Source organism: Erythrolamprus reginae, chromosome 2 (genome assembly GCF_031021105.1).
Source record: "Erythrolamprus reginae isolate rEryReg1 chromosome 2, rEryReg1.hap1, whole genome shotgun sequence".
NCBI classification, from domain to species: Eukaryota; Metazoa; Chordata; class Lepidosauria; order Squamata; family Dipsadidae; genus Erythrolamprus; species Erythrolamprus reginae.
The window spans coordinates 107,401,872-107,427,053 of record NC_091951.1 but is presented as its reverse complement, the minus strand read 5'-3'; the positions used below and the strand labels follow the sequence as shown (position 1 = coordinate 107,427,053).

Sequence of the window (25,182 nt, the reverse complement as noted above, 5' to 3'; positions counted from 1 at the left end):
AATATGAACAGCCTTTGATAGCTTGCCCTCCCCCTCCTCATGGATATGAAATACCAGGACAATGTGAACAACATTTATTTTCAGTTCAGAATCACAGTGAAGCTCCTTTCTCAACTGCACATATTCTCACCTGTGATATTAAACCAGATCTGGTTGAGCCCAGCATCAACACTGATCACTCCCACCATGTGGTTCACGGGATCTGTTTCCATGACTGCAAAGTTGAAATGAGGGTCATCAAAAACCAATGGCTCTGAGGAGGGGAAGGGCTTTGGGATCCAATCAATGTGAAGCCTCACACTGGAGGAAAGCTGTGGGGTGCCACTATCAGTAGCCTTGACCTGCCAAGAGAGAAATACACTAGCTTATATAGATCTAGGGATCCAAAAGATAGTATTGATGAGTTTCTGCTATGCTTGTGACATATTCCTGCCTAAATTAAACTTTTATTTATTGATTGATTGATTTGTCCAATACACAAATACATAGGAAGAAAAATAGACATGTAGTAATGTATATAAAGGTAAAGTGAACTTAGAGGAGAGGATATATGAAAGAAAGAATATATATATGATAAGTGAGAGAAAGGAAAGACAATTGGACAGGGGACGAAAGGCACACCAGTGCAGTTATGTACGCCCCTTACTGGTCTCTTAGGAACCTGGAGAGGTCAATCGTGGAGAGTCTAAGGGAGAAATGTTGGGGGTTAGGGGTTGACACAATTCTATACTTCTATACTTTTAGGATGGGGACACACAAAACATAGTTAGACAAATGTAATATCTCAGCATTAATATACTAATTGATGTCTATTGCTTATACAACCCCATACATGCATGATGAACCATATTTTTACATTATTTTAACTAATTAATCAAGGCATGCTCATTTATTTGTATCCACCACCATGTCAAGGATTGAACGATAATGGTTACCAGTAGGACAAATAAACCTAATTAGGACAAAAAATATCCTCCTAAATTTAAAAAAATATTGAACCATGATCTGAATGCTTAGCTTAAACCAGTGCTGGGCCGTGATACTATTTATGTTATCGCCCCACCCCACCCAGGAAGAAGAAAACATTTCACACGCCCCCAACTTTCTGCCACAAATGTAAATAGTATCGCGATCCAGCCCGACCTGCCACCCCCGAATTATGCCCCACCACGAGATGCATGTCCTACCTGACACTTGTACCAGTACCTGTTTTTTGTTCCTCAGTGTTGTGTCTAGGGCAGCCTATTCTAAAAGAAAACGTCTCACAAGTTTGAGAAGTTTGATTGAACTCGTTAGACATTTTCTTTTAGAATGGGCTGCCCTGGATACAACACCGAGGAATGTAACGGAGGTACCAGGACAACTGTCAGGTAGGACACACGTCCTACTCCCTGTGGCAAAAAAAGCACATTCTCCAGGTTCACATGCATCTCCTGACATGGGTCCGTGCCTCCCCAGGGTGGCGCGTCCCACTATTTGAGAAGCACTAGCTTAAACCAATTTACTGCTCAACACAAAGAAACATAAGAGCCCTTCTGTCCTTGATAAAAGGTTCCTCTACTCAGGTGCCTCCAGGATGAATATAATAAGTACATCTTACATTTCATTAGCCTCTCTTTTTATCATTGTGCTCCATCAAGTCTTGCTTCTGCTATTACAGGTAATCCCAGTTTAACATCTGCCCTATTTAGCAAGTGTTTGTAGTTATAGAAAAAGTAACTTTAAGTGCTAAAAAAGTAACTTTTTTTTAACAATCACAACATCCCCATGGTCACATGATTAGGATTTGGGATGTTTGCAACTGGTGAGGTTTATGCATTCAAGCAGATAATAGAGAAGCTGGCACTAAAATCTCAGGCCATAATCACACAATGTCTTAAAAACTGTGGTGGGAGTCAGGTTGTAAGCACATCATGTCTCACTTAATGACCATATGAAGTTGCTGACCCAAATTGTGGTTGCTAAACAAAGATTGTCTGTTTCTGACTTTGCACTCAGTTCAATAAATGAACTAAGTTCTACTTAGTTCCACATATACTGTATTATTTTTAGGATGAGTTCCATGTCAGGCTGTTTTCCTTTGCAATAGTCAATAAAAAGATTCTACTGAGAATACAACATCTAGTTCAAATAAGTCAGCTTTAATGAACTGAACAGATGGCATAGTATGCAAAGATTTCACTGTGTAGTGAAAAATAATACATACTGTACTACTAATAAAAAACCTTGCCCCACTCTTCAGTGTGTCCTTGCATTGCCTAACTACTCCATGCCTCATCAATGCCATTTTAATTCCCTTTTCCAATATTCTTTTAAACTGGGTTGGAGAAGCATGTTATATTTATAACAGTTTTAAAAATATCTTTATTGAATTGTTTACAAATGTGCTAGGATCAAATCGTTATTAAAAGAGGTGTACTTTTTAAAGTATTACCAGAATATATATAGTTTTAATAATAATAATAATAATAATAATAATAATAATAATAATAATAATAATATTCCCAGGAGACAGCAGAATTGAGGAGAAGCAGCTAGAGAAATTAGTGAAATACGAAGATCTAAAAATCAAGCTGCAATGACTCTGGCATAAGCCAATGAAAGTGGTCCCAGTGGTGCTTGGCACGCTGGGCGCAGTGCCAAAGGATCTCAGCGGACATTTGAAAACCATCGGAATTGACAAAATCTCCACCTGTCAATTGCAAAAGGCCGCTTTACTGGGATCGGCAAACATAATTCGCCACTACATCACGCAGTCCTAGGTGCTTGGGAAGCACCCGACTGGTAATGAAATACGAAATCCAGCATAGCGATTTCGTTTGCTGTGTTGCATTGACATAATAATAATAATAATAATAATAATAATAATAATAATAATAATAATAATAATAATAATACAGCAGGTAGAGTGCTGTACTGCAGGCCACTGAAGCTGACTTGTAGATCTGAAGGTCAGCAGTTCAAATCTCATCACCGGCTCAAGGTTGACTCAGCCTTCCATCCTTCCGAGGTGGGTAAAATGAGGACCCAGATTGTGGGGGCAATAGCCTAGCTCTGTTAAAAAAAGTGCTATTGCTAACATGTTGTAAGCCGCCCTGAGTCTAAGGAGAAGGGCGGCATAAAAATCGAATAAATAAATAAATAAATAAATAAATAAATAAATAAATAAATAAATAAACAAACAAACAAACAATTTTTAAAAAGCATTGATTTGTAATGCCCTTTTAACAAAGGGCATAACAGCAAGCCATATACAGTACAACTAACAAAGACAGACAGCAGGCAATACACACCCTATATAAAATTATCTAAAAAGTAATCTCTATGTAACCTAAGGCTGTGATGGCGAACCTATGACTTTGGCCAGAAGAGGGAAAAAAGCATAAATCCCAATGAAAAGTACTATTTCATATCATTCCCATATTCAGAAAGACGACCACCTGTCTTTAGTCTCCTTGGGCTTCAAACGATACTCACTGTAAGTATGTTGTATTCTTCAGCAGAAAAAGCCTTTTGGGAGAACACTATGCCTGTCACTGGATGGATGCTGAAGAGTCCCTCGCTGTTTTCTTCTAGGCTGTAAGTGATTTGGCCATTCAGTCCCTCGTCACGATCTGCAGCGATCACTCTGTAGACTGGCAAAGGAGTTTCAGAGGCTGCTTTTTCTGGCAGCTGAACCATAAACAGCTTTTGGGAGAAGCTGGGAGGATTGTCATTCACATCGAGGACTTGGATTACCACTCTACTGCTAGACTGCAAAACCGGATCCCCATTGTCTGAAACTGAAACCTGCAAGAAAAAGCCAGTAGGGACTCCCATCAGAAACACAATGGAAAGTAAGAATCTATTTGTAATATAGACATGCACTTCTTTCCAGGCAAGAAACTCATGTTTAGATATGATTCATCTAAAGATGACTGAAGTCAGTCTTCAACAGTTTGTTGCATGCTGGACTACACTGACTAGATTGATAGGTGAGTCACAGACTCAGATATGGAAGGCAATCAGTCAAGAACAAGTGCCTTAAAAGTCTAAAACCTTTTTTATTGGAAAAGGCAAGTTGAAAAGAAGACCACCAGCAGAAAGAAAAAAATACAATTACTGTGTTTGTGTGTTTAATACAGGCCACATTTGCAACCCACAGCTAGAAAACTTTACTAAATCATTGGCTTGTATCATGGAACCCACAAGCACCTGTGTACTCAAAGAAAGCTTGCTTAATGGCCCACATAATTTTTATTTCCAAGAATGCTTCTGCACTCCCGACATACAACTAAGTCTCTCACAAAATATAAATGCTATAAAGTTGAGGTTCTCAACTTTCTAGCATTAAAAATGTCATTTATCTTTATTCAGTAATAAATGGCTTTTAAAAAAACCAAATGGCTTTTTTTTTTACTAAGCTATGTCTACTGGATTGTTTAAGCAAAGGAGAAGAAAACAGAAATTCACATTAATAAGTTTGCGTATATAGCAGAAACCTAGCAAGAAATTTAGTAAAAATCCTCAAAAGTAAAACTACTGGAGTCTGCATTTGTCAACTAAAGTAAAAGTTGGTCTAACTCAGCCCTTTCTTAATTTAGGACATGACATGAGCAACTATCTAAAATGTATTGTTATTCATTTTATGGGTTTCATTTAATAATCATGGGGTCATTAAATTAAGTAAGTCAATATTTTTTATACCATGATTTTTCAAGTAACTGGAAATTTTTATCAAGTGGCAGGAAATTAATGACCAAGTTCTATTCTTCATGGGAAGACGTCCTTAAAATGGTGCCCTCCACTTGGGTTGATTTTAAATATGATATTTTCCAGCATTTATGTTCTAGATAGAAGCAACATGTGGGAACAGACATCCAGAACATCTGGATAAATCAGCTTGGCTTTGGAACAAGATTTCTGCTTTAGTCTTCAGTTAGGAAGTCAAGTCATGAGATATTTCTTAAGCTGGCACTGGGTGCAGAAATACAAAAATGCAGAACAAGCAATTATCTTCCTAAGCAATTTGGAAACGATGAAATGAGTCTTCCTCCTTCTCCTCTATCTATGCTCTGACTTGCAAGGAAATGTCTTTGAGGATTTTTTTTTTTTTAAAACTACTTACAAGTAAATAAAACTAATTGCAACTTCATCATTACTCACCTCTAAGATATGTTCAGCCTTGCGTTCACGATCTAACTGCTGAGAAGTGGTGTAAATCAAACCTTTTAGGAGAGAAAAGAGCATGGTGAGATCCAGGCACTGTAATCCACGTGATCCTCACCTGTGCGACTAATGTCAGCTAATCCTCAAAACGAGGATACCCTGCAGCAAGTCAACGCTATAAGCAAAAGAACTTTATAGTTAAAAATATTTCCTGCCACCTAAGCGTGGAAGCTTTCTGCGTGTCCTAATTAATTAAAGTGATTTAATCCATCCCCTTCCCAAATATTCAACAGCAATCTCATTGTATTACGATGTCTAGATTAGAACCACCTCCATATCAAAGTAAATAGACTGGGTTGTGTAGGGGGAAGATTATTTAGGATTGTACATCAAACCCATAAATATTGGTCCCTCTGTGATGTTCTCTCTAAAATGTATATGCTGCCCATCTCACTAATACACACCTTCACATGACTCATATTAATTAGCTGTATGTTCCTGAAATTTTCAACTTTTTCTTTTAAAAAATCCAATCAATCAGGAATTGGATTGAGATATACTCCATGCAAAGGTCTACTGAAGCTTTTTTTTAAAAAATGAAAATGTGTCTGAAAGTTGAAAGCTTTGTTTTTGAACACAATCTATGTCTCCAAAGCTGAGAATTTGGAGACATAGAATATGGCTTGGGTTTCTCCCAGTTTGAACCGGTTCTTAGATCTGGTAGCACCTCTGGTGGGAGGTTCCGCCCACCCTCCCGAGATGCTTTCGTGCATGCGCAGGAGCATTGCCCATGCGGGTGCACTCGACCCAGTAGCCAAAATATTTACAACCCACCAGTATAGCAGTCAACTAAATTAAAAGTCATATACCTGTTAAATAAATGGGAAACATGTTCAGCAATAGATATATCTTTCTATATTGACTAATAATAATAATAATCATAAATAATTTATTAGATTTGTATCCCGCCCCTCTTCGTAGACTCGGAGCAGCTCACAACAATAATAATAACAATGTAAAAAATCTAATATTAAAAACATCTAAAACCCATCAATTAAAACCAGACAACACAGTCATACCATACATAAACTACATAAGCCTGGAGGTATCTTAATTCCCCCATGCCTGGTGACAAAGGTGGGTCTTCAGCAACTTATGAAAGGCAAGGAGGTTGGGGGTGGTTCTAATCTCTGGAGGGAGTTGATTCCAGAGAGTCGGGGCCACCACAGAGAAAGCTCTTCCCCTGGGGCCCGCCAGACGATATTGTTTAGTCGACGGGACCCAGAGAATGCCAACTCTGGGGGACCTTTATCGATCGCTGGGATTTGTGCAGCAGAAGACGGTTCCGGAGGTATTCTGGTCTGATGCCATGTAGGGCTTTATAGGTCATTACCAACACTTTGAATTGTGACCAGAAACTGATTGTCAGCCAACGCAGGCCACAGAGCGCAGGCCATGGAGTGTTGAAGAAATGTGGGCAAATCTGGATAGCCCCATGAAAGCTCTCGCATTCTGCATGACCTGGAGTTTCCAAATACTCTTGAAAGGTAGCCCCATGTAGAGAGCATTGCAGTAGTCGAACCTCGAGGTGATAAGAGCATGAAATAGGGTGAGCACCAAATAGGGTTGCAACTAGTGCACCAGGTGAACCTGTGCAAACGCCCTCCTCGCCACAGCTGAAAGATGATGCTCTAATGTTAGCTGTGGATCGAGGAGGATGCCCAAGTTGCAAACCCACTCCGAGGGGGTCAACAATTCCCCACACCCCAGGGTAATGGATGGACAGAGGCAAAACCCACAGCCACTCTGTCTTGTTGGGATTGAGTTTGAGCCTGTTGACACCCATCCAGACCCTAACAGCCCCCAGGCACCGGCACATCACTTCCACAGCTTCACTGACTGGACATGGGGTGGCGATGTACAACTGCATATCATCAGCATATTGATGATACCTCACCCCATGCCCTTGGATGATCTCACCCAGCGGTGAGAAGACTACATCACATATTTATTTAATTGTCCTATTATTTGTCATTTGTAGCATGCAACATTGAACAATGTTTCCCTAAAAGATGACACTGTTACCCAGATGATCCACTTTCATAAAAAGATTATATTAAAAGAATGCCAACAACAGTACAATAAATGCATTTAAAGATATTTCCAAATACTTTTTATTGGAAAAATAAGTTTGTTTATGCTGCATTTTGAAGACCAAAACATATATTTAATTCCTCCCACCCCTCATATGTTTAGTTTGCAGTTTATCTTATCTTCTCAGGCAAAAGGAGCTCTGGACAATGTCAAGCTTTTGCAACTGAAATTACAGTGGATGAAAAAACCTACCACTGTAATGCTTTGAATAACTTTGACATGGGATTAAAGTAGTAAATATTAGCAAGATTCAAGGATATTTGAGGAAATGTTCTGAATTTTATCGGTTACTGATCAACAAGAAAGATAGAAGCCTACTGGTCATTTACCTCTTTCCCCTTATGAGATTCAGTACTGTGAGATTCAAATGAAGGAAAATATCTGGTTATAGTCCATGTGGCGGGGGGGGGGGGGGACCCAAATCAGAAAAGAAGAAGCAAAAGAGGATCCAAAGAATCCCTCCTGCTATTGCAATATTGATCCCTTTCTATAAATAATTTCTCAGTTCTCATTACTGTATATGATGAAAACAGTCTTTAAAAATGATTGTGCAAATTATTATCTTGTTAACAAGCATAACAAGTACAATAGAAATCCGTGCAAATTATCAAGGAATTGCTAATTGAAGAGGAGTTTGCAAATAATATTACACCCATCTCTCTTCTCTCTCCATCTGTTGTGGTTAGCTCTGGCCCAGCTCCTGCCCCAAGGACTGTGGATGTGGGAGGGACATCCACATGATGCAGGCCTGTTTTGCGCCCCCCCCCGGTGGAATCTGATGATGAAGGCTCCTCTGACCAAGAAGACATGAGTGACAGGGAGGAGGAGAGTGTGGCAGACAGCTCAGAAGGAGAGCAATTATCTAGCTCCTCCTTGGATTCAGAACAAGAGTTAATGATACAGCCACGCATGCGGAGAGCGATGCATAGGCAACAACAACTGAGAGATTATTATCAAAGAAAATGAGGCCACCTGTGGTTGGGTGGGGCTGTGGTAATTAGCGAGGCTGCTATAAATAGCAGCCTGTGGGTTTGGCCATTGTGGAGGATTATCTGATCTTTGTGTTTCGTGACTGCTTTACTGACTTTGACTTTTTGTGTGCTGATTTTTCCCTGCTTTGAAACTAAACCAGAGCAAAGTGTGTTTCACTTTGTGAAAGACGAAGGACTGTGAATTGCCTCACAGCTGCAAGCTAAGTATCACAGAACTGATAAGGGACTTGTACAAATTACCAGTTTCTTTGGAGACGAGTGCTCTTGGCTATACCAAACGAGGGCTTGGTTTAAGTGAATTTTCATTATAAAGAACATTGTTTTGAATTTTCAAACGTGTGTGTGTCTGAAATTTGTACCTGTGAATTTTTGGGAGGATTCTACCAGAGAGCCCGACAGAACACCATCAAGAAAATAGATTTCACTGTATGTATGGCAGCCTAAGAGGCTAGCATTAACCCTATTGTTGGCAAGTATTCAGCACTGCAAAAGCAGGATCATTGCAAAGAATCTGAATTGCTGTAAAAATGGCTGTATGACTTGGTGAAAGTCACCAGGGATGTAGACCTGCTATTGAAAAAAACATTCCATGGGAAAAACACATACAACACTGCTCCAGGGATTATGCTAGAAATATTTGGAACAGGGCTGCAGTCTGCAGGCATCACTTGTTCATGACTTTCTCCCTGTTAGGGATTATGCATATTCAGCTTTTGCTCCCATTATAAACTATTTTATAGTTTAAAAAAGCAATGTGTTAAGACAAGCTGCATTTAATGGGCTTGTGTATTCTATATGGTTTGTTGTTGTTTTAATCCTATATCTGTGCATGAACAGAAGATCCCAAGAGCAGCAACGTCTGCATGTATGTGTGTGTGTGTGTGTGTGTGTGTGTGTACACATACATACATACAATCTTTGATAAACATGGTTCTAATGCCATGACTCAGTGGAGGAAAGACTCAGCAAAGGATGTTTTGATGATCTAAGTATATAGTGTGAAAATACACATGTAGTGTGTATTTCATACAAAACCAAAACCTCTCTCTCAAGTATTGTATGTTTTTTCCCAATGCATGGCTCTTCAACAGTCATGGAGAAAAGCATGAATTTGAAAAAGAAAATTTACTGCATGCTTGATTTATAAAGGCCTTTCCCTGAAAAATATGGAATTGCTGGCACAATTATGGTAATGGAGATAAAGAGTTTCAATTTATAAAATTTATTTGCCACCCATCTCATATCCAAAGACAAAAATGAGCAGAAAAACGATGAAGCAGCATAACCATTAATGCTATTATAACAGTAATCACATTATCAGTAGTCCATAGTAAGACATGGTATACATAGTACCATGTGACAACAATTGGAATCAGGATTGCCATTGCTAAGTGAAGTATTTGTAAAGTTTGATGTCACTGGTTGCTGTCATAATCCCAAAATGCATGGATTATTTTAGTTAGAAAAGATGGGAGTCCCAGGAGAACAGGGTGTCATAGTGGTAAGGTGGAGAAGAGCTTGGGAGAATCAGGGGAGGGCCAGGATAGGCCACATGTAATCATGGAAAGTCTCAGGAGGGTCTGAGAGGGTTAGGACAGGGGATAGGTGTTATGGATGGTTGCAGCTATACTTTATTTTTATTTATTTTTATTTATTTGTCAAACAAGTATAGTATTATAATACATATTAACATAACATAACATAACATAACATAAGTAGAACGTAGTAATAGAAAGGATAATAAGACAGTAGGACAGGGACATTAGGCACATAAGTGCACTTATGCACACCCCTTACAGACCTCTTATAAAGTATCTTTTGTTATACAAAAAATAAACATAGAAACATAGAAAACATAGAAGACTGACGGCAGAAGAAGACCTCATGGTCCATCTAGTCTGCCCTTATACTATTTTCTGTATTTTATCTTACAATTGATATATGTTTATCCCAGGCATGTTTAAATTCAGTTACTGTGGATTTACCAACCACGTCTGCTGGAAGTTTGTTCCAAGGATCTACTACTCTTTCAGTGAAATAATATTTTCTCACGTTGCTTTTGATCTTTCCCCCAACTAACTTCAGATTGTGTCCCATTGTTCTTGTGTTCACTTTCCTATTAAAAACACTTCCCTCCTGAACCTTATTTAACCCTTTAACATATTTAAATGTTTCGATCATGTCCCCCCTTTTCCTTCTGTCCTCCAGACTATACAGATTAAGTTATTTTATTTATTTTATTTATTATTTAGATTTGTATGCCGCCCCTCTCCGTGGACTCGGGGCGGCTCACAACAAGGCATAAACAAATCGTAACAAATCCAAATAAATTTAAATATTTAAAAAAGTTTAAAAGAGAACCCCAATATACTAACAAACACACACACAAGCATACCATGCATAAATTATACATGCCCGGGGGAGATGTTTCAGTTCCCCCATGCCTGATGGCAAAGGTGGGTTTTAAGAACTTTACGGAAGGCAGGGAGAGTAGGGGCAGTTCTAATCTCCGGGGGGGGGAGTTGGTTCCAGAGAGTCGGGGCCGCCACAGAGAAGGCTCTTCCCCTGGGGCCCGCCAACCGACATTGTTTAGTTGACGGGACCCGGAGAAGGCCCACTCTGTGGGACCTAATCGGTCGCTGGGATTCGTGCGGCAGGAGGCGGTCTCGGAGGTATTCTGGTTCAATGCCATGAAGGGCTTTAAAGGTCATAACCAACACTTTGAATTGTGACCGGAAATTGATCGGCAACCGAGTTAATTAAGTCTTTCCTGATACGTTTTATGCTTAAGACCTTCCACCATTCTTGTAGCCCGTCTTTGGACCCGTTCACTTGTTTTATAGTGTGTCTTATTCAGACATGCATACTTTCTTGGCAAATACCTTTTCAAAAAATGACTTTTTCAAAAAATATGTATATTTTTAAAACCCAAACAATTTTAATTTTAGCACTGGCTAAAGTTCATAGGAGAGAATCAACACATGGAGGGGGAAAGTTTTAAATGGCTCCTTTTAAAAGTTGCCTCGATATTTATTATCCACTAGTAGGAAGGAGGCAATCTGGTTTGGCTGCCTTGTGACTCCAGAATGCCTCAGACACACACATATTTCCTTACAAGGCCAGTTAAATACCCCAAAATGAGATCTTAGAGCAATTGAGGTTAATTGTTAATTACCCTAATTCCAAAATAGAGCTGTGGTGTTTCTGTTCCTGTCAAGGCATGCAAAAATGAAATGCATGTGCGTGGATTCCAGTAGCAAATATTAGAAGAGGCATGGAAAAAAGCCCTAGACTAAAGTTAACTGGAATGAATACAATCACTTGTCACTACAGTTTCTTGTCAAAAGAAAGGAAGTGCAGAGGAAGGAAGGAAGCTGTCGATCTGCTAGACAGACAGATGGAAACTAGAGATGCAAATTGCTAAAGAGAGGCTATTAAGGATACATTAAAAATACATTAAGGAATGAGCAGGGAACTTGACTAGATGACCTTCAAGATCCCTTCCAACACTGTTGTTCAGTTATTCCGTTAAAAATCCTAATTTTTAAACACCTTAATTATATTTCACAACTTCAAAATGTCTATTAAAAACAAGAAAAATGACAACTAGGCATTCAGAAGAGTATAATTATTTCACTGGTCAGGAAATTTAACATGTCACTGAGTTACATTCAGATCCTACACTGATTGACAGATGTACCCAGAGCTTATTGTGCACAGTCTTCACAAGTTACTTTACAAATAAGCCCTGTAAAAATGCAACATATATGAATGAAAAAATTTCTTCAAGTGACCGGAAAAACATTTTCCCAGTCTATCTATGTATCTTGAGAACTGACTTATATATTCTGATGACAGATACATTTGCAGAAAAACTATATTGATAACAATTGTACATGTTGTCTATTCAATGTAATGTCAGGTAAGTATGTTTCTGCTTCATCCATCACCTATCTCCATATTAGGTTCAGCATATTAGTACATAAAGATCCATGTCAGATTCATGCAGGCCTGTACAATTTATATGCCCTTTTTGGTGTGCAGATTATGTGTATATTGGGGAAATCAAAACATGTTATGAAAAGAGTAAATGTTACCATTCTAATTTCTGCCCTAACAAACCACCTTTTTAGATAGATAGATAGATAGATAGATAGATAGATAGATAGATAGATAGATAGATAGATAGATAGATAAAGAGAGAGAGAATGTGAGCATCCATATAACCACAAACTAGAAATGATTTAAACTATGATGTCTTGAATGCTATTTGTAGTAATGCCCAAACAGAAAATTGTCTTGGACTAATATCTCTTAGGTGCGCTGTATCTCTCCTAGTCAGCTGATAATCACTCTTAAGCAATAACCTTTAGTTAAAATCCCCAAAGGTGTCAGAACAACCATATTTATGCTTATCACCATTGGAATTACAAATGAGCTGGTAATATTAACTATAGAGCATGGGACATCCCTACTGAAAAATATGATTAAAAGATCTGTGTCTGAATGGGATTTATTCATTTTACTAGATTTAATTGAATGTACATCTTGGATTAATATAAATGTTTTTAAAGATGTTGTGTTTTTAATATTTTATTCTACTTTAATGAATATTAGTTCCACAATTCCTCTAAAACAGATATTGTCCATGTATAATGGAATTTGAATGTATAGATGTGTGTGCATTGAAACACTTGCATTTGTGGAATACCTTCCTTCTGCTTCTTGTCAGTAAAGAAAACTAAGGGCATGCCTGAACAAGAATACCCAACAACATTCAATTTCACTGCATTTCTTCTGGCAAAGGCAGAATTAAGGACAAAGCCCTGAAAACAAAAAACAAAAAGCCTGAAAAAAAAGTAAAAGTAAAAAAAAAAGGGTTGAAGAAAAGTAAAAGGGACAAAACCTACCCTACCTAGCTTCAGAAATTTGGAATTAAAAGAAAAGAGGAGTAAAAGCATAGGATTTTCCCATCCCACTACATCCATATTATGAATAAAGATAAAGTATATTTTCCTAATGAAAGGATTTCCTTTCAAAACAATTTGCACTGATTATATTCTGTAACCCCATCATGACTGAGAGAGAGATACCTTCTCTATTCAAAGTCTCTAATGTCTTAAATTGGAGTAGTGTGTATGGCCAGATTTTCTCCAGTGTGTAAGAACAGATTGTTTCTATGTTCATTGTTGGATTCATGCATATACAGTGATACCTTGTCTTACAAACTTAATTGGTTCCGGGAAGAGGTTCTTAAGGTGAAAAGTTTGTAAGACGAAACAATGTTTCCCATAGGAATCAATGGAAATGCGATTAATGTGTGCAAGCCCAAAATTCACCCCTATTGTCAGCCAAAGTGCCCATTTTTGCGCTGCTGGGATTCCTCTGAGGCTTCCCTCTATGGGAAACTCCACCTCTGTATTTCTGGGTTTTTGCGATGCTGCAGGGGAATCCCAGTAGGGGAATCCCAGCATCGCAAAAACAAGCGCTTCGCTGGCAACGGAAGTCCGGAGGTGGGGTTTTCCAGCAAAGGGAGCATCAGTAAAATCGCAGCATCGCAAAAACACTGAAGTGTTTGAAACCCCAACTCTGGACCTCTGTGTTTTTGCGATGCTGCAATTTCACTGAGACTCCCCTCGCTGGGAAACCCCACCTCTGGACTTCCGTTGCCAGCGAAGCACCCATTTTTGCACTGCTGGGATTCCCCTGCAGCATCACAAAAACACAGAAGTCCGGAGATGGGGTTTCCCATGGAGGGGAGCCCCAACAGCACAAAAACGGGTGCTTCGCTGGCAACGGAAGTCCGGAGGCGGGGCATCCCAGCGGCGGCAGTAGGTTTGTAAGGTGAAAATAGTTTGTAAGAAGAGGCAAAAAAATCTTAAACCCCAGGTTTGTATCTCGAAAAGTTTGTATGACAAGGTGTTTATAAGACAAGGGATCACTGTATTCAGATTATGGGAACAAGCAAACTCCACCCCCACCCCCAAAAAAATAAATAAATTCAAACTTGCTTCCAAATCTGAATTTCTGGCATGGTCTAATCATCAAGAGTAGAAAAAGGTAATGCTAGCAGTCTCCTAAGGCAGACGGGATTATTCCAACTTCGTTGGAACACTCAGAGAAACAGCAGGAAATAAGTTAACTCATTGAAACACTAAACAGCACTTTGGGGTTAATAGAAGATAGGTACCAGATATCAGGTGAACTGTAACTTGTTTCAGCTCAAGTCCTAATGTCCCAAACAGAAAAACTAGTTCTTCACAGAATCCCATCTCCAACTTCATAGCACCTAATGCTTTAGCTACAACTACAATCTTTAAACTACTACAGAACTAGAAAATAGTTACTGTGATAGGACAAGCTGAAGTGCAAAATGATTATATGCAGGTGCTTAAAACTAGGTGTATTAGGACTACTAATTATTGTGGTAAATAATTACAGCATTTAGATATCCATTGTATAAAATTATATTATAAATACCGTGTATGTTGCATTCATGAATAAGTGCATGCTGTTAACAGCTAATTTATTCACACAGTATCATATCTACACATTGTTGAAACATAGGACACAAGGGCAGTCTACTACAGTTTACTGATAACAGGTTTAGGGTCAGTCTGCATTCATGACATGGGTCATGTATTTATGAGGCACATTTTCTATTTAGTTCACATAGATGAAAACCATAGTGAAAGATCTCAAAAACTAGCAAGGGTATTTGGGTCCCAGTTCCTCAAAATAACTACAGTTAAGAAAAAGTAAGCATTTTATTTGTGGGGGGAGGGGAACCATGATCCCATCCTATGTCATCCAATAATTTGCCTCTATTTCACAATTATTAACTATAATGCTACTATCATCCAAATAGAGTCTTCAATCTTTTCAAGGCAGCATTTTTATTCCATTTACTATTAACACTGTAACCATCTTCATGGTTCCAGTGTTCCCTATTAAATATTTATTTCTTTGTGTTTCTGCCTGTTGAACATGATAAGGATTGAGTATCCTGGAGTATTTTCCAGTTAGATTTCAGTTCCCTATGCTTTGCTGAGTGGCAAGTAATGTAGCAATGCAAACTTGCAGTGGCAAGTAATATAGTCCAAAATACTTAGAAAATGTCAGGCTGCCTACACAATATTCTGAAGCTACCAGCAAATTCATTGTCCGAGTGTAGCTCTTTAATATTACATATCACATAATCAATTCAATACAGTACATAAATCTAAAAATAAAAATAATAGAAATACAATAATATTTTGATTAAATAAGCATGATTAATATAAAAGATAAGCATTAAAATGGAGGGGAAGGGCTTGGAAAATCTATGCATAAACATACCATCTATAACATTCACACAGGAAAGTTCTGGTTGCAGCCAAAATGTTTTAATTAAAATCAGAAGGAAAGTTTTAATAAGCTTGGGTGAATCTCAAGAATTACAAAACTATCCTTTAGTAAAGCAAACAGCGAAACAGTTTAGTTATACAGTGATTCCTCGATTTTCGCGATCTCGATCTTCGCGAAACGCTACACCACGGTTTTTCAAAAAATAATAAATTAAAATTACGTCCGCGTTTTTTTTTGCTATACCACGGTTTTTCCCACCCGATGATGTCATACGTCATCACCAAGAGTCACTTTAGTAATTTAAAAATTACAACGCCATCCATTTCCAAAGGGGAGAAAGATTGATTTTGCCTGAGAGAAACTGCTCCCCCCCCCCACACACACACACAAGCCCTCCCCGGGACCCACACACAAAATTCGCGGTGCCCCCCCTTCGTTGGAACCCCCAGTTCCCCCTCTTTTTTTGCCCCCCTCCCGCCCCATCGCTTGGCCGCGGGGTCCGCCAGGTTTGCATTTCTCACATAAATTTCACCAAGAATGGGAAAACACGCGTTGGATGGTCAAAAAAACAAACCCCGGAACGAGCTATTATTGGGCGACGAGGGAGATGCATTTAAAAGGCTAAAAAGGAAGGGATGGAAATTACATTACTTAGCCGGTGAGAGGGGTGGATCAGGCGGGCGGGCGAGCGGTGAGCGGGCGGTAGCGGCGAGGGCGCCGGAGGCGCTGGGGGGGCAGGGGCAGCCGGTATTCAAAGCAATCTGTCGGCTTCTGCACTTTCGTCGCTCCCCGCCTCCACCATCTGCGCATGCGCGGCCATGGAAAAAAAGGCACGCATGCGCAGATGGTGCTTTTACTTCCGCACCACTATACTGTGGAAAATCGATTATCGCGAGAGGTCTTGGAACGTAACCCTCGCGATAATCGAGGGATCACTGTAATGCTAAATCAACCCAAAATACAGATGGTTGGGATAGAAGGAGAGAAAAAGATTTTTAATTCACTAACTGTACTTCATATTGCAACACTTTTTGTGTCTCCACTTTCTGAAACCAGTCACTTTTTTTTCTTCTCTTAAAAAACTAAACAAAATTTCATTATTATTCCTTTTATCTCAGGATGAAACTCAGTTCTAAAACAAATGATTTGCAAAGTATTATTTACAATTAGCATTGCTGGCGTTCGCTGCAGAAAAACAAGTTATGTGGATAGGAAAAAAGACAGTTTCCAAACTGTAATGAGTTAATATGTTTTGGTTAAAGAGATGTTGGATAATGAACAATTTCATCAACCTGGGTAGATAAAAGTTAAACTATTTTATCAACCACAGCTGAAAATTTTAATTGAAAAATAAAATAATCAGGAAGTACCCAGTGAAAGAAATTGTAGGAAAATACAATACAAATCCAGAAAGGTGAAAGACAATGTAGAAAGCAAGAAGCTAAGCTAAATGCTTAACTTACAAAAAAATAGAAAGAAACTGGAAATTCAGACTGCCTGGAAGATCAAAACCTCATTTCTTTGCTGCATGGAGATAGAATAACAGTGTGCCTACTTTTATTTATTTTCTTATTTTACAGTATTTACATGCTAGCTATTTTGCAAGACTCTAGGTGTTCTCACAATATGAAACCTTGATTTTTGAAGTCTAATTTGTTTAACAAAACATAATGATCGGGTACACATATAAATTTAAACCATAATGAGTAGGTTTACACATTGTGTAAATTAAAACCAAATCAAAACCAAAATTAGTGTGATTTGTGAATGCAGTCACTATAGCTACTTGATACTAAAAAAGGATGCTCTGGACCCTGAAACTAGAACTCCACAAAACATTCAATACAATTCTTAGGAAAAGTTATAATTTGCATATTATCAGCATATTAATGGCACCCAGCTCCAACCCACAGTTGATCTCACTACGCAACTTCATAGGAATATTGAACAATAATGGCGGTTCCTAAAAAACAAACATCCTAGAAGCCACTCTCTGGAAACAAACCTCGAGATAAGAATAATGCCAGACACAGACAATTAACTGATCAGGATACTATGGTCAGAGATATATTTAGGAAGATTAACAGAAATGAACTCCAGACCACATGATCTAATGCCCCAGGCAGTTCTGGAGCTAGAATCCAGGGATGAAACCCACTACAATAGTTTGGCTAATCCAAATGAATGTGTAAAATTCGAGCCACCCTGAGTCCACGAAGAGGGGCAGCATACAACCACAATAAACAAACAAACAAGCAAACAAACAAATTTGATAGAACTCTCAAGCACCTTGATAAAAAATGAATATTTGCAAAAAAACTTATGTTATGTGGTAGCACCAAGCCCCCCAAAAATCCAAATGCAGACCACCAGTTGGAAAGATAAAAAGCAAAGATGCACTGGAATAATCTTGAAGCTCAGAGTTCTTCCTAAAGCCAAAAATGTTCTTTCAAATGCAAGACAGTGATCATGAAACTAGAAGCCAGAATAATCCATTGTTCTCTGCACCATGGCGTGGCTCTGCTCACTCTTAAGTACCCTCATGGTGTGACGCAATAACCCACAGCCCTACTCCTGAGTGACTATCCTCTTAGCCAACTACTCCTGTCTACTAAATGCCCTACGAACCCTGACATACAGAAGAGGCTCCTCCTCTTCCCCAGAGTCACACAGCCCAGGAAATGCAAAGTCATTCCTCACAGGAAGTGCTGATTCACTCATCCCAGGAAGTGCAGAAGGTCCTGGTTGTTCTGCCCCGGACGCCTTCAGCAGCGACTGTCATCCTCCTCTTCTTCCTCCTCCTCCCACTCAAATTCCGAGCTTTTATTTCTTTCCTAATGGGTTTGCACGCATTATTTGCTTTTACTTTGATTTCTACAGGAAAAATTGCTTCTACCTAAGAACGTTTCTACTTAAGAACACAGAACGAATTAAGTGTTTAAGTAGAGGTACCACTGTATATCTAAAGATATAACATAGCATTAGATATAGGAACAGATTAATGCAGATTAAATTCCACACACTAAATTACTTATCCATTATCTACGTGTCATCAATAACTGACATTTCAACTGACAACAGTTGAAGCAAAATAAATATGTGCAGAACTGTTTTTGATCAACTCAGCAAGTAAATGTTTAAGACTCAAACTACAAGATGATTTGCATCTTCAGAATATTGAAGAAACTGAAAAACCTCCTTAGCATGAGTAAAGCAGGATGCCTCCCACTGGTGAGATTTGCCATGAGGCAGACAAGAAGAGGAAAACAGTGCTGTTTACCACACTGTATGGATACAGTTGTATGTACAACCAGTGTTCTCTCTAAATTTTTTTTGGGGTGGGCGGAAAAGTATAGTGTCTGAGCGGCAGTCCCTTCGGGACTGGGCAGCACAGAAATAATAATAAAATTTCCCTCTCTGCTTCTGGGCAGGTTTGGAAAACTCTGAGTTGATGATGATTTTTAAGTGAGCGATTGCTCACTGCTCAGCTTAGAGGGAACTATGTGTACAACTAATATGGAGGAACCAGTCTGGAGAAAACTATTTGAGGTAGAGGTTAGCAACCTTGTTCTGTGTCAGGACCAACGGCCATGGTGCAAATAGTTTTCTCCAGACTGGAACCCTCCATATTAGTTGTATCCTATGGATACAACTCTCAGAATTTCTAGATAAAATTAATGCTTTATTAGATTGTTTTCTTCATTTCAATAAAACCTAATCCTGAAGGCTCTAGGCAGCTACCAAACTTATAATAAAATGAAAACATCCATAGGGGGAAAAATGAACTGTAGGAATTACATTTCAAACAAATTTGACCAGTGCTAAGTTAGGAAAATGCAGTATTAACATTTGTCTTAAAATTAATATGCCAGACACAAATAGATACTGTAAATTTAAAGAATAACAGCATATGGGTAACATAGAAATTTAACTAAGATTAATTACCATTTCTCAATATCCTACAATTATACGAGATAACAACTTCACCTTAATGGAAGTTAAGCACTAAAGGTTTTTGTGTTAATTAATCTTCCTTCTGCAATGTTCAGAGAAATCTAAACTAAAAGCATATACATTTTTCTCAAGCAATATGAACATACATTTGAATGTCAAAATAGTGAGCTAGAGAAACTAAAGCACACATCTTATATGCTAGGTATGTCTTTTAAAAATAAAAATAGCCGCCCCGAGTCTTCGGAGAGGGGCGGCATACAAATCTAAGTAATAAAATAAATAAATAAATAAATAAATAAAAAATGGATGTAGCGTCTTACCAGTGAATGGATTAATAGCAAATAATCCTTGATGGTTTCCATTTATGATGTGGAAAGTCAGTTTTCCCTGTGAATCAGAATCTGAATCAACCGCTTCAACTTGAAGGATGGAAGTATTGGCTGGTGAATTTTCCAAAACAGAAGAATAAAAGACAGGTCTGGACATCTGAGGTGGATTATCATTGATGTCCCTGATTTCAATGTAAATTTCAACCGCAGAAGACAGGGGGACTGATCCTTGATCAACAGCAAGTACTGTCAACCAATAATGAGAACACAATTCTCTGTCGAGTGGCCCCATGGTAAAAATAAGACCTGAGAGAAACAGAGTATTATAAGGTTTCTAGTGGCAAGAACAAAATTAAATACAGTATACAGTATATATATATTAAAGTGGAGTTTCTCTTCTGGAACTCTTGAAGAAGCAACTTAATCTATGAAAATGTACTGTTCTTCTTTATAATGACTACATTTTCAGTTTCTGCAGATGTAAATCTATCCTAACAATACAGTGCAATCTGTATAGCTGATCCAATTTTATCATTAAAACAAACAAGTAAAAAAAAACATGTTCTAAAAAATCAGGTACATCTGACAATCCAATATGTTCTCTTGTGAAATGTATATAATATAGCTTTCCACTAACTCTAGTTAGTATATTACAAAGAAGCATGCATTCAAGTATAGCCGCCCCGAGTCTTCGGAGAGGGACGGCATACAAATCTAATAAATAAATAAAATAAAATAAGTAATGTATGCCTCCTGCAGAATTATATTTTATTGAAGGCAGGCAACATTTATTGTATAAGGCTTATGATAGTTAATACCAGAGCAAATAATGATAAATCAAAATCTTAGATCAAATAACAAGTTATCATTTGACCACTCCTCTTCTATTCTCCCCCACAATTCCCCATTATTACCTGTGTCATTTTCAATGTTGAAGAGAGCCATGCCAGATCCCTCTCTGATGAAATACTGGATTTGTCCATCTTTTCCTCTATCACCGTCTTGAGCTACTACTCTCATCACAGGTGTCCCTTCTTGGCTGTTTTCTTTCACTGACCCTTCATACACAAACGAATCAAAGGAAGGAGGGTGCAGATTTTCATTAACATCCAAAACATTTATCTCAATGTAGCAGAGAGAAGAGAGAGAATAGGACATCCCACCATCACTGATCTTCACAGAGAGATTATAAAAGTCCATTTTTTCATAATCTAATTCTTTTTCCAATGTTAAAGACCCTGTAAATTCATTCAGATGAAACATATTTTCATTATCACTGATCAGACTGTATTTCAGCTCTTCCTCAGAGGTAACATCTGGATCAAAGCCTTCCAGGAAGAGGAGGGTGGTCCCCAAAGGCAAGTCCTCAGGAACATTCATCTTGTTCAAGGGTGGGATACAGTAGGGAGAATTGTCATTTACATCTTCCAAAGAAATAACTAGATCAGCAATTGCAAAGAGTTGATGACCCTCTTGCGGCTGGTCTCTGGCTTCAACTTTTAATATATACTGAGGCTCCAATTCTCTATCAAGAGTAGCAATCACTACTACTTCTCCAGTAACACTGTTGATAGCAAATTTATCACTGTGTGTGAGAAAGGAATATTTCACTCGGCTGTTGTCATTTGAATCAGCATCATTAGCTGTCAACACAGCAAATGTTGTACCTATTTTTATGTCCTCTGGTACAGTTATTAAATATGTGCTTTGCAAAAACGCAGGTGCGTTGTCATTTGCATCCAGAACATTCACAGCTAATAATTTCCATGTTGACTTCTGAGGACTGCCGAGATCATATACTGTGATGTTAAGCACATAGAAACTTGTTCTTTCATGGTCCAAAGGAGAAAGTACCAGCAGCCGCCCTGTTTCTGTGTCAATATCAAAACAGCTCTCCTCATTTCCAGAAGAGATGACATAGACCATCTTTCCATTAAAGCCAGGATCATTGTCTATTGCTCTCAACTGAGCAATGGTAGAGTTAATTGGGGTTGTCTCCCATTTGTCAATAGACTGTGGAAAAGTGTCGTCAAACTGTGGTGCGTGATGGTTTATAAGAAATGTATTCAAGGATGAATCTTCCTCCAGTTGGTCTGGAGTTGGGGAGTCAGCAAAATGGATGATGGTGTTAGCCAGTTCCTTGAGCACCCCCGTTTCCTCACATTGAAAAGAGAGAGGAGTCCCTTGTTTGACCACAGTAATATTTATACATGCTGGGGATGCAGAATTATTTCCATCAGTAGCACTAATTTTGAGAGAATAGGAGATTGGTAGGAGTGACTGGTGGTAGAGATCCTTGAAATGTGCTCTAAGGGAAATAACACCAGACACGGGATTCAATTCAAAAAACTGTCCTTCATTCCCAGACTTGATTTCATATTTTATGGGATTTAGTTCATCACTATCAATGGCTGAAACTGTGAACACAGAGTGCCCAACAGGTAAATCCCATGGAATGCTTCCATTGCAGTTAATCTTCTCAAATACTGGCACATTATCATTTAGGTTATTCAGAATGAGGGAAACATAAACTTCAGTCTGATGATGAAAAGGAGATCCTGAATCTGATGCCCAGATACGCAAATAATACCACCTCTGCATTAACTCGTAATCCATTAATTTAGTAGTAGATATGACACCTGTAAATGGTTCAATGACAAATGGAACTGTTCTCTGATTGGCTATGTTGTATGTAACAAAGCTGTTTTCCCCATTATCATTATCTGTAGCTTTTACTGAGAAGACACTTGAGCCAGGAGGCAGATTTTCATCAAAATTACTGAGGTATGAAGATTGGGTGAAGCTAGGAGCATGATTGTTGCAATCAACAATGTCAACAATAACAGTGGTGGAAAGGTGTCTATAACTGGCTGTAACTTCCAACTCAAAATGAGACTGTTCATGGAAATCTATTTGTTTTGCTGTCGTTATCTGACCAGTTTGTGGGTTGATTTTAAAGTTAATGCTATCAGAACTTAATTTCAGCATATATTTTACATTTTGGAGAACTGGAGTAATTTGAACAATGGCAACATGACTTTCAGGAGGTGCAAATTCATTGAGTTGGACTTGATAAATATCTTTTTTAAATTTGGCAGAGATATAGTTTGAAGATTGTATTTGAAGAAATACAGCCTGGGAAAAAAGAGGCGGCTTGTTCTTGTCTTTAGCCTGCAAGCTGAGATTGAAACCAAGGGGACTGTTGCTCCAATCGATCTCTTTGTCTGACACTACCATGAAGTCATTACTTCCCATGTATGATCTTATAGCTCTGAAATACCCTTGTGGGTCTCCATCCACAATATCAACAGAATCTATCTCAGCTCCTGAGCCATCAGTTTTTACACTTAAAGTAGCATAGAGGAGATCTTCACCGGAATCAACTGGCTTCACTGAAGCAATAAGAGGGGGCTTCCTAGTAGATGGTTCCACCAGGATGGTAAGGCTGGCCATGTTTCCAAAACCATTTCCTTCAGAGATCTTTCTCATTCTGTCCACAGCCAAGGCCTTCAACTGGTGCATTCCTCTGTGGGTAGCATTCAATCTGACTGTACTCATGATTATTCCACTGGTGGGATGAATGGTAAACAATTGTGACCTTGTACCTAGCGTATAATAGAATTCTGCATTCTGGCCAATATCAGCATCTGTGGCACTGACCAAACCAATTGCGGTTTTCGGAGGTGTGTCTTCTTCAACTGTCACTTTATAAGAAGGGGGTGAGAATAGAGGCTTTAGGTCATTTCTGTCAAGAATTTGGACCAGCACCTTGGTCCATGTTTCGTAGGCAAATGTTTTCTCTGTGGCATGGATTATTAAAAGATACTTGTCTTTGAACTCCCTGTTCAACCGGTCAGTGTTACCACTTCTGGTTCTAATTCTCAAAAAACAGAAATCTCCAACAATATATTCCTCAGCTTTAAAGAGACCACTAGTGTCCCCAGAAACTATTTTATATTTGATATCCCATGCTGGGTCTGTGATGTATATACCCATTTTGACATAGTTCTCCATGTAAGTTTTGGGTGCCGAGTTTTCATAGATTGAAGTGTTATAAAGAGGATAGGCAAAGTGCAAAAGGGATCCATTGCCTTTCTCTGAATTCCCTTCACATGCCAGAAAGAATGCTAAGCAAAGGGCGAAGTTCACAAAAAGCTTTCTTGTATCCATTGCAAATCCTAAATGGAGAAAAATGAAAACAAGAGAGTGAATGGCTTTAAACAAAGTATGATTTAAAAACATAATGTGACACCTAAGCTACATGTTTACTGTTTACAAGTTCTTCTTTTTGACATTTTTAAATCTTAAACAATGTAGATTTATTATTTCAAAACCCTTTTCAAGATTGACAATCAGAAATAGTGCTATTTTCTATTTTAACTGTACTATTTCAATTTCTAAGGCAGCTCTTCTGCGTGTATTGGACCGTTTAGGAGTGCTGAATTGTGACCCTGTAACATACATATTGTCATCTAAATTTGTCATCTACTGCTCTATATGGCTTTTCCAATTTAGGCAAGAAACTGATTTATATTTCTTTTCTTCTGAAACAAAATGTTTGTAGTTTAAAAGCTTACTAGATTCTTTTTTTCTTGATCTATTTGTTTAGGTTAGCAGTAATTAGTCTACAATTTGAGAAAATCCCATAATGATATGCTTTTAAGGTGGCAACGAAAATATATGTTATGACTGCACCGCACTGCTTGAGTCCAAGAAAAGATGAAGGCACTTTTAGATTGGGTTCTGCAACTCATTTGGGCTGAAGCACCTTTCTGGAATTAAAACCAAAGCACTACAGCCTTAATATGTTATTTTATGGTAAAATTACATACAATATGGAGATTTTGAGCTGTATATAATATGGTATTTAGGATGTTGTCACCACTTTCCTTACTGAATTGTAGAAACGTTATTCACATGACTAAATCTCATGTCTTAGTAAGTGGTTAAATATAATTGACATGGTTAATACATCATATTAATCTATAAACCATTAAACCTTAATGTGCTACATAAATGTGTGTGTGTGTGCGTAATATCAAGAGTTATATAGTAATTGAAAGCACTATTTTCTTTCTAGAAAAAGCAACCACTTTAATAGTTAACCAAGTATTATTTTTTTCACAGTATAATTGGGAAAGCATTCTCTGACCCTTACAGACACATTAATCAGTAACATGAGAAAAACATGTTATATTGAAATACTATTTCATGTGGCATACAACTATGTTGTGTCACCTGCAAAGTCATGGAATCAA

The 25,182-nt window shown here is 38.3% G+C and overlaps 1 protein-coding gene across 2 annotated transcripts in view; it reads right to left on the bottom strand.

Annotated features, from left to right (window-relative positions):
- The window catches only part of FAT2 (FAT atypical cadherin 2), an 87,306-nt gene that overhangs the window by 45,302 nt on the left and 16,822 nt on the right, over positions 1-25,182 (bottom strand). For both annotated transcript variants that reach the window (XM_070739038.1, XM_070739039.1), the window contains exons 2-6: positions 20,839-24,102; positions 19,916-20,230; positions 5,146-5,207; positions 3,478-3,789; positions 131-341 (exon numbers count right to left, since the gene is read on the bottom strand). In XM_070739038.1, the coding sequence (XP_070595139.1) occupies positions 131-341; positions 3,478-3,789; positions 5,146-5,207; positions 19,916-20,230; positions 20,839-24,094 (4,156 nt within the window). In that variant the 5' untranslated portion in view covers positions 24,095-24,102. The remainder of the gene's footprint in view (positions 1-130; positions 342-3,477; positions 3,790-5,145; positions 5,208-19,915; positions 20,231-20,838; positions 24,103-25,182) is intronic.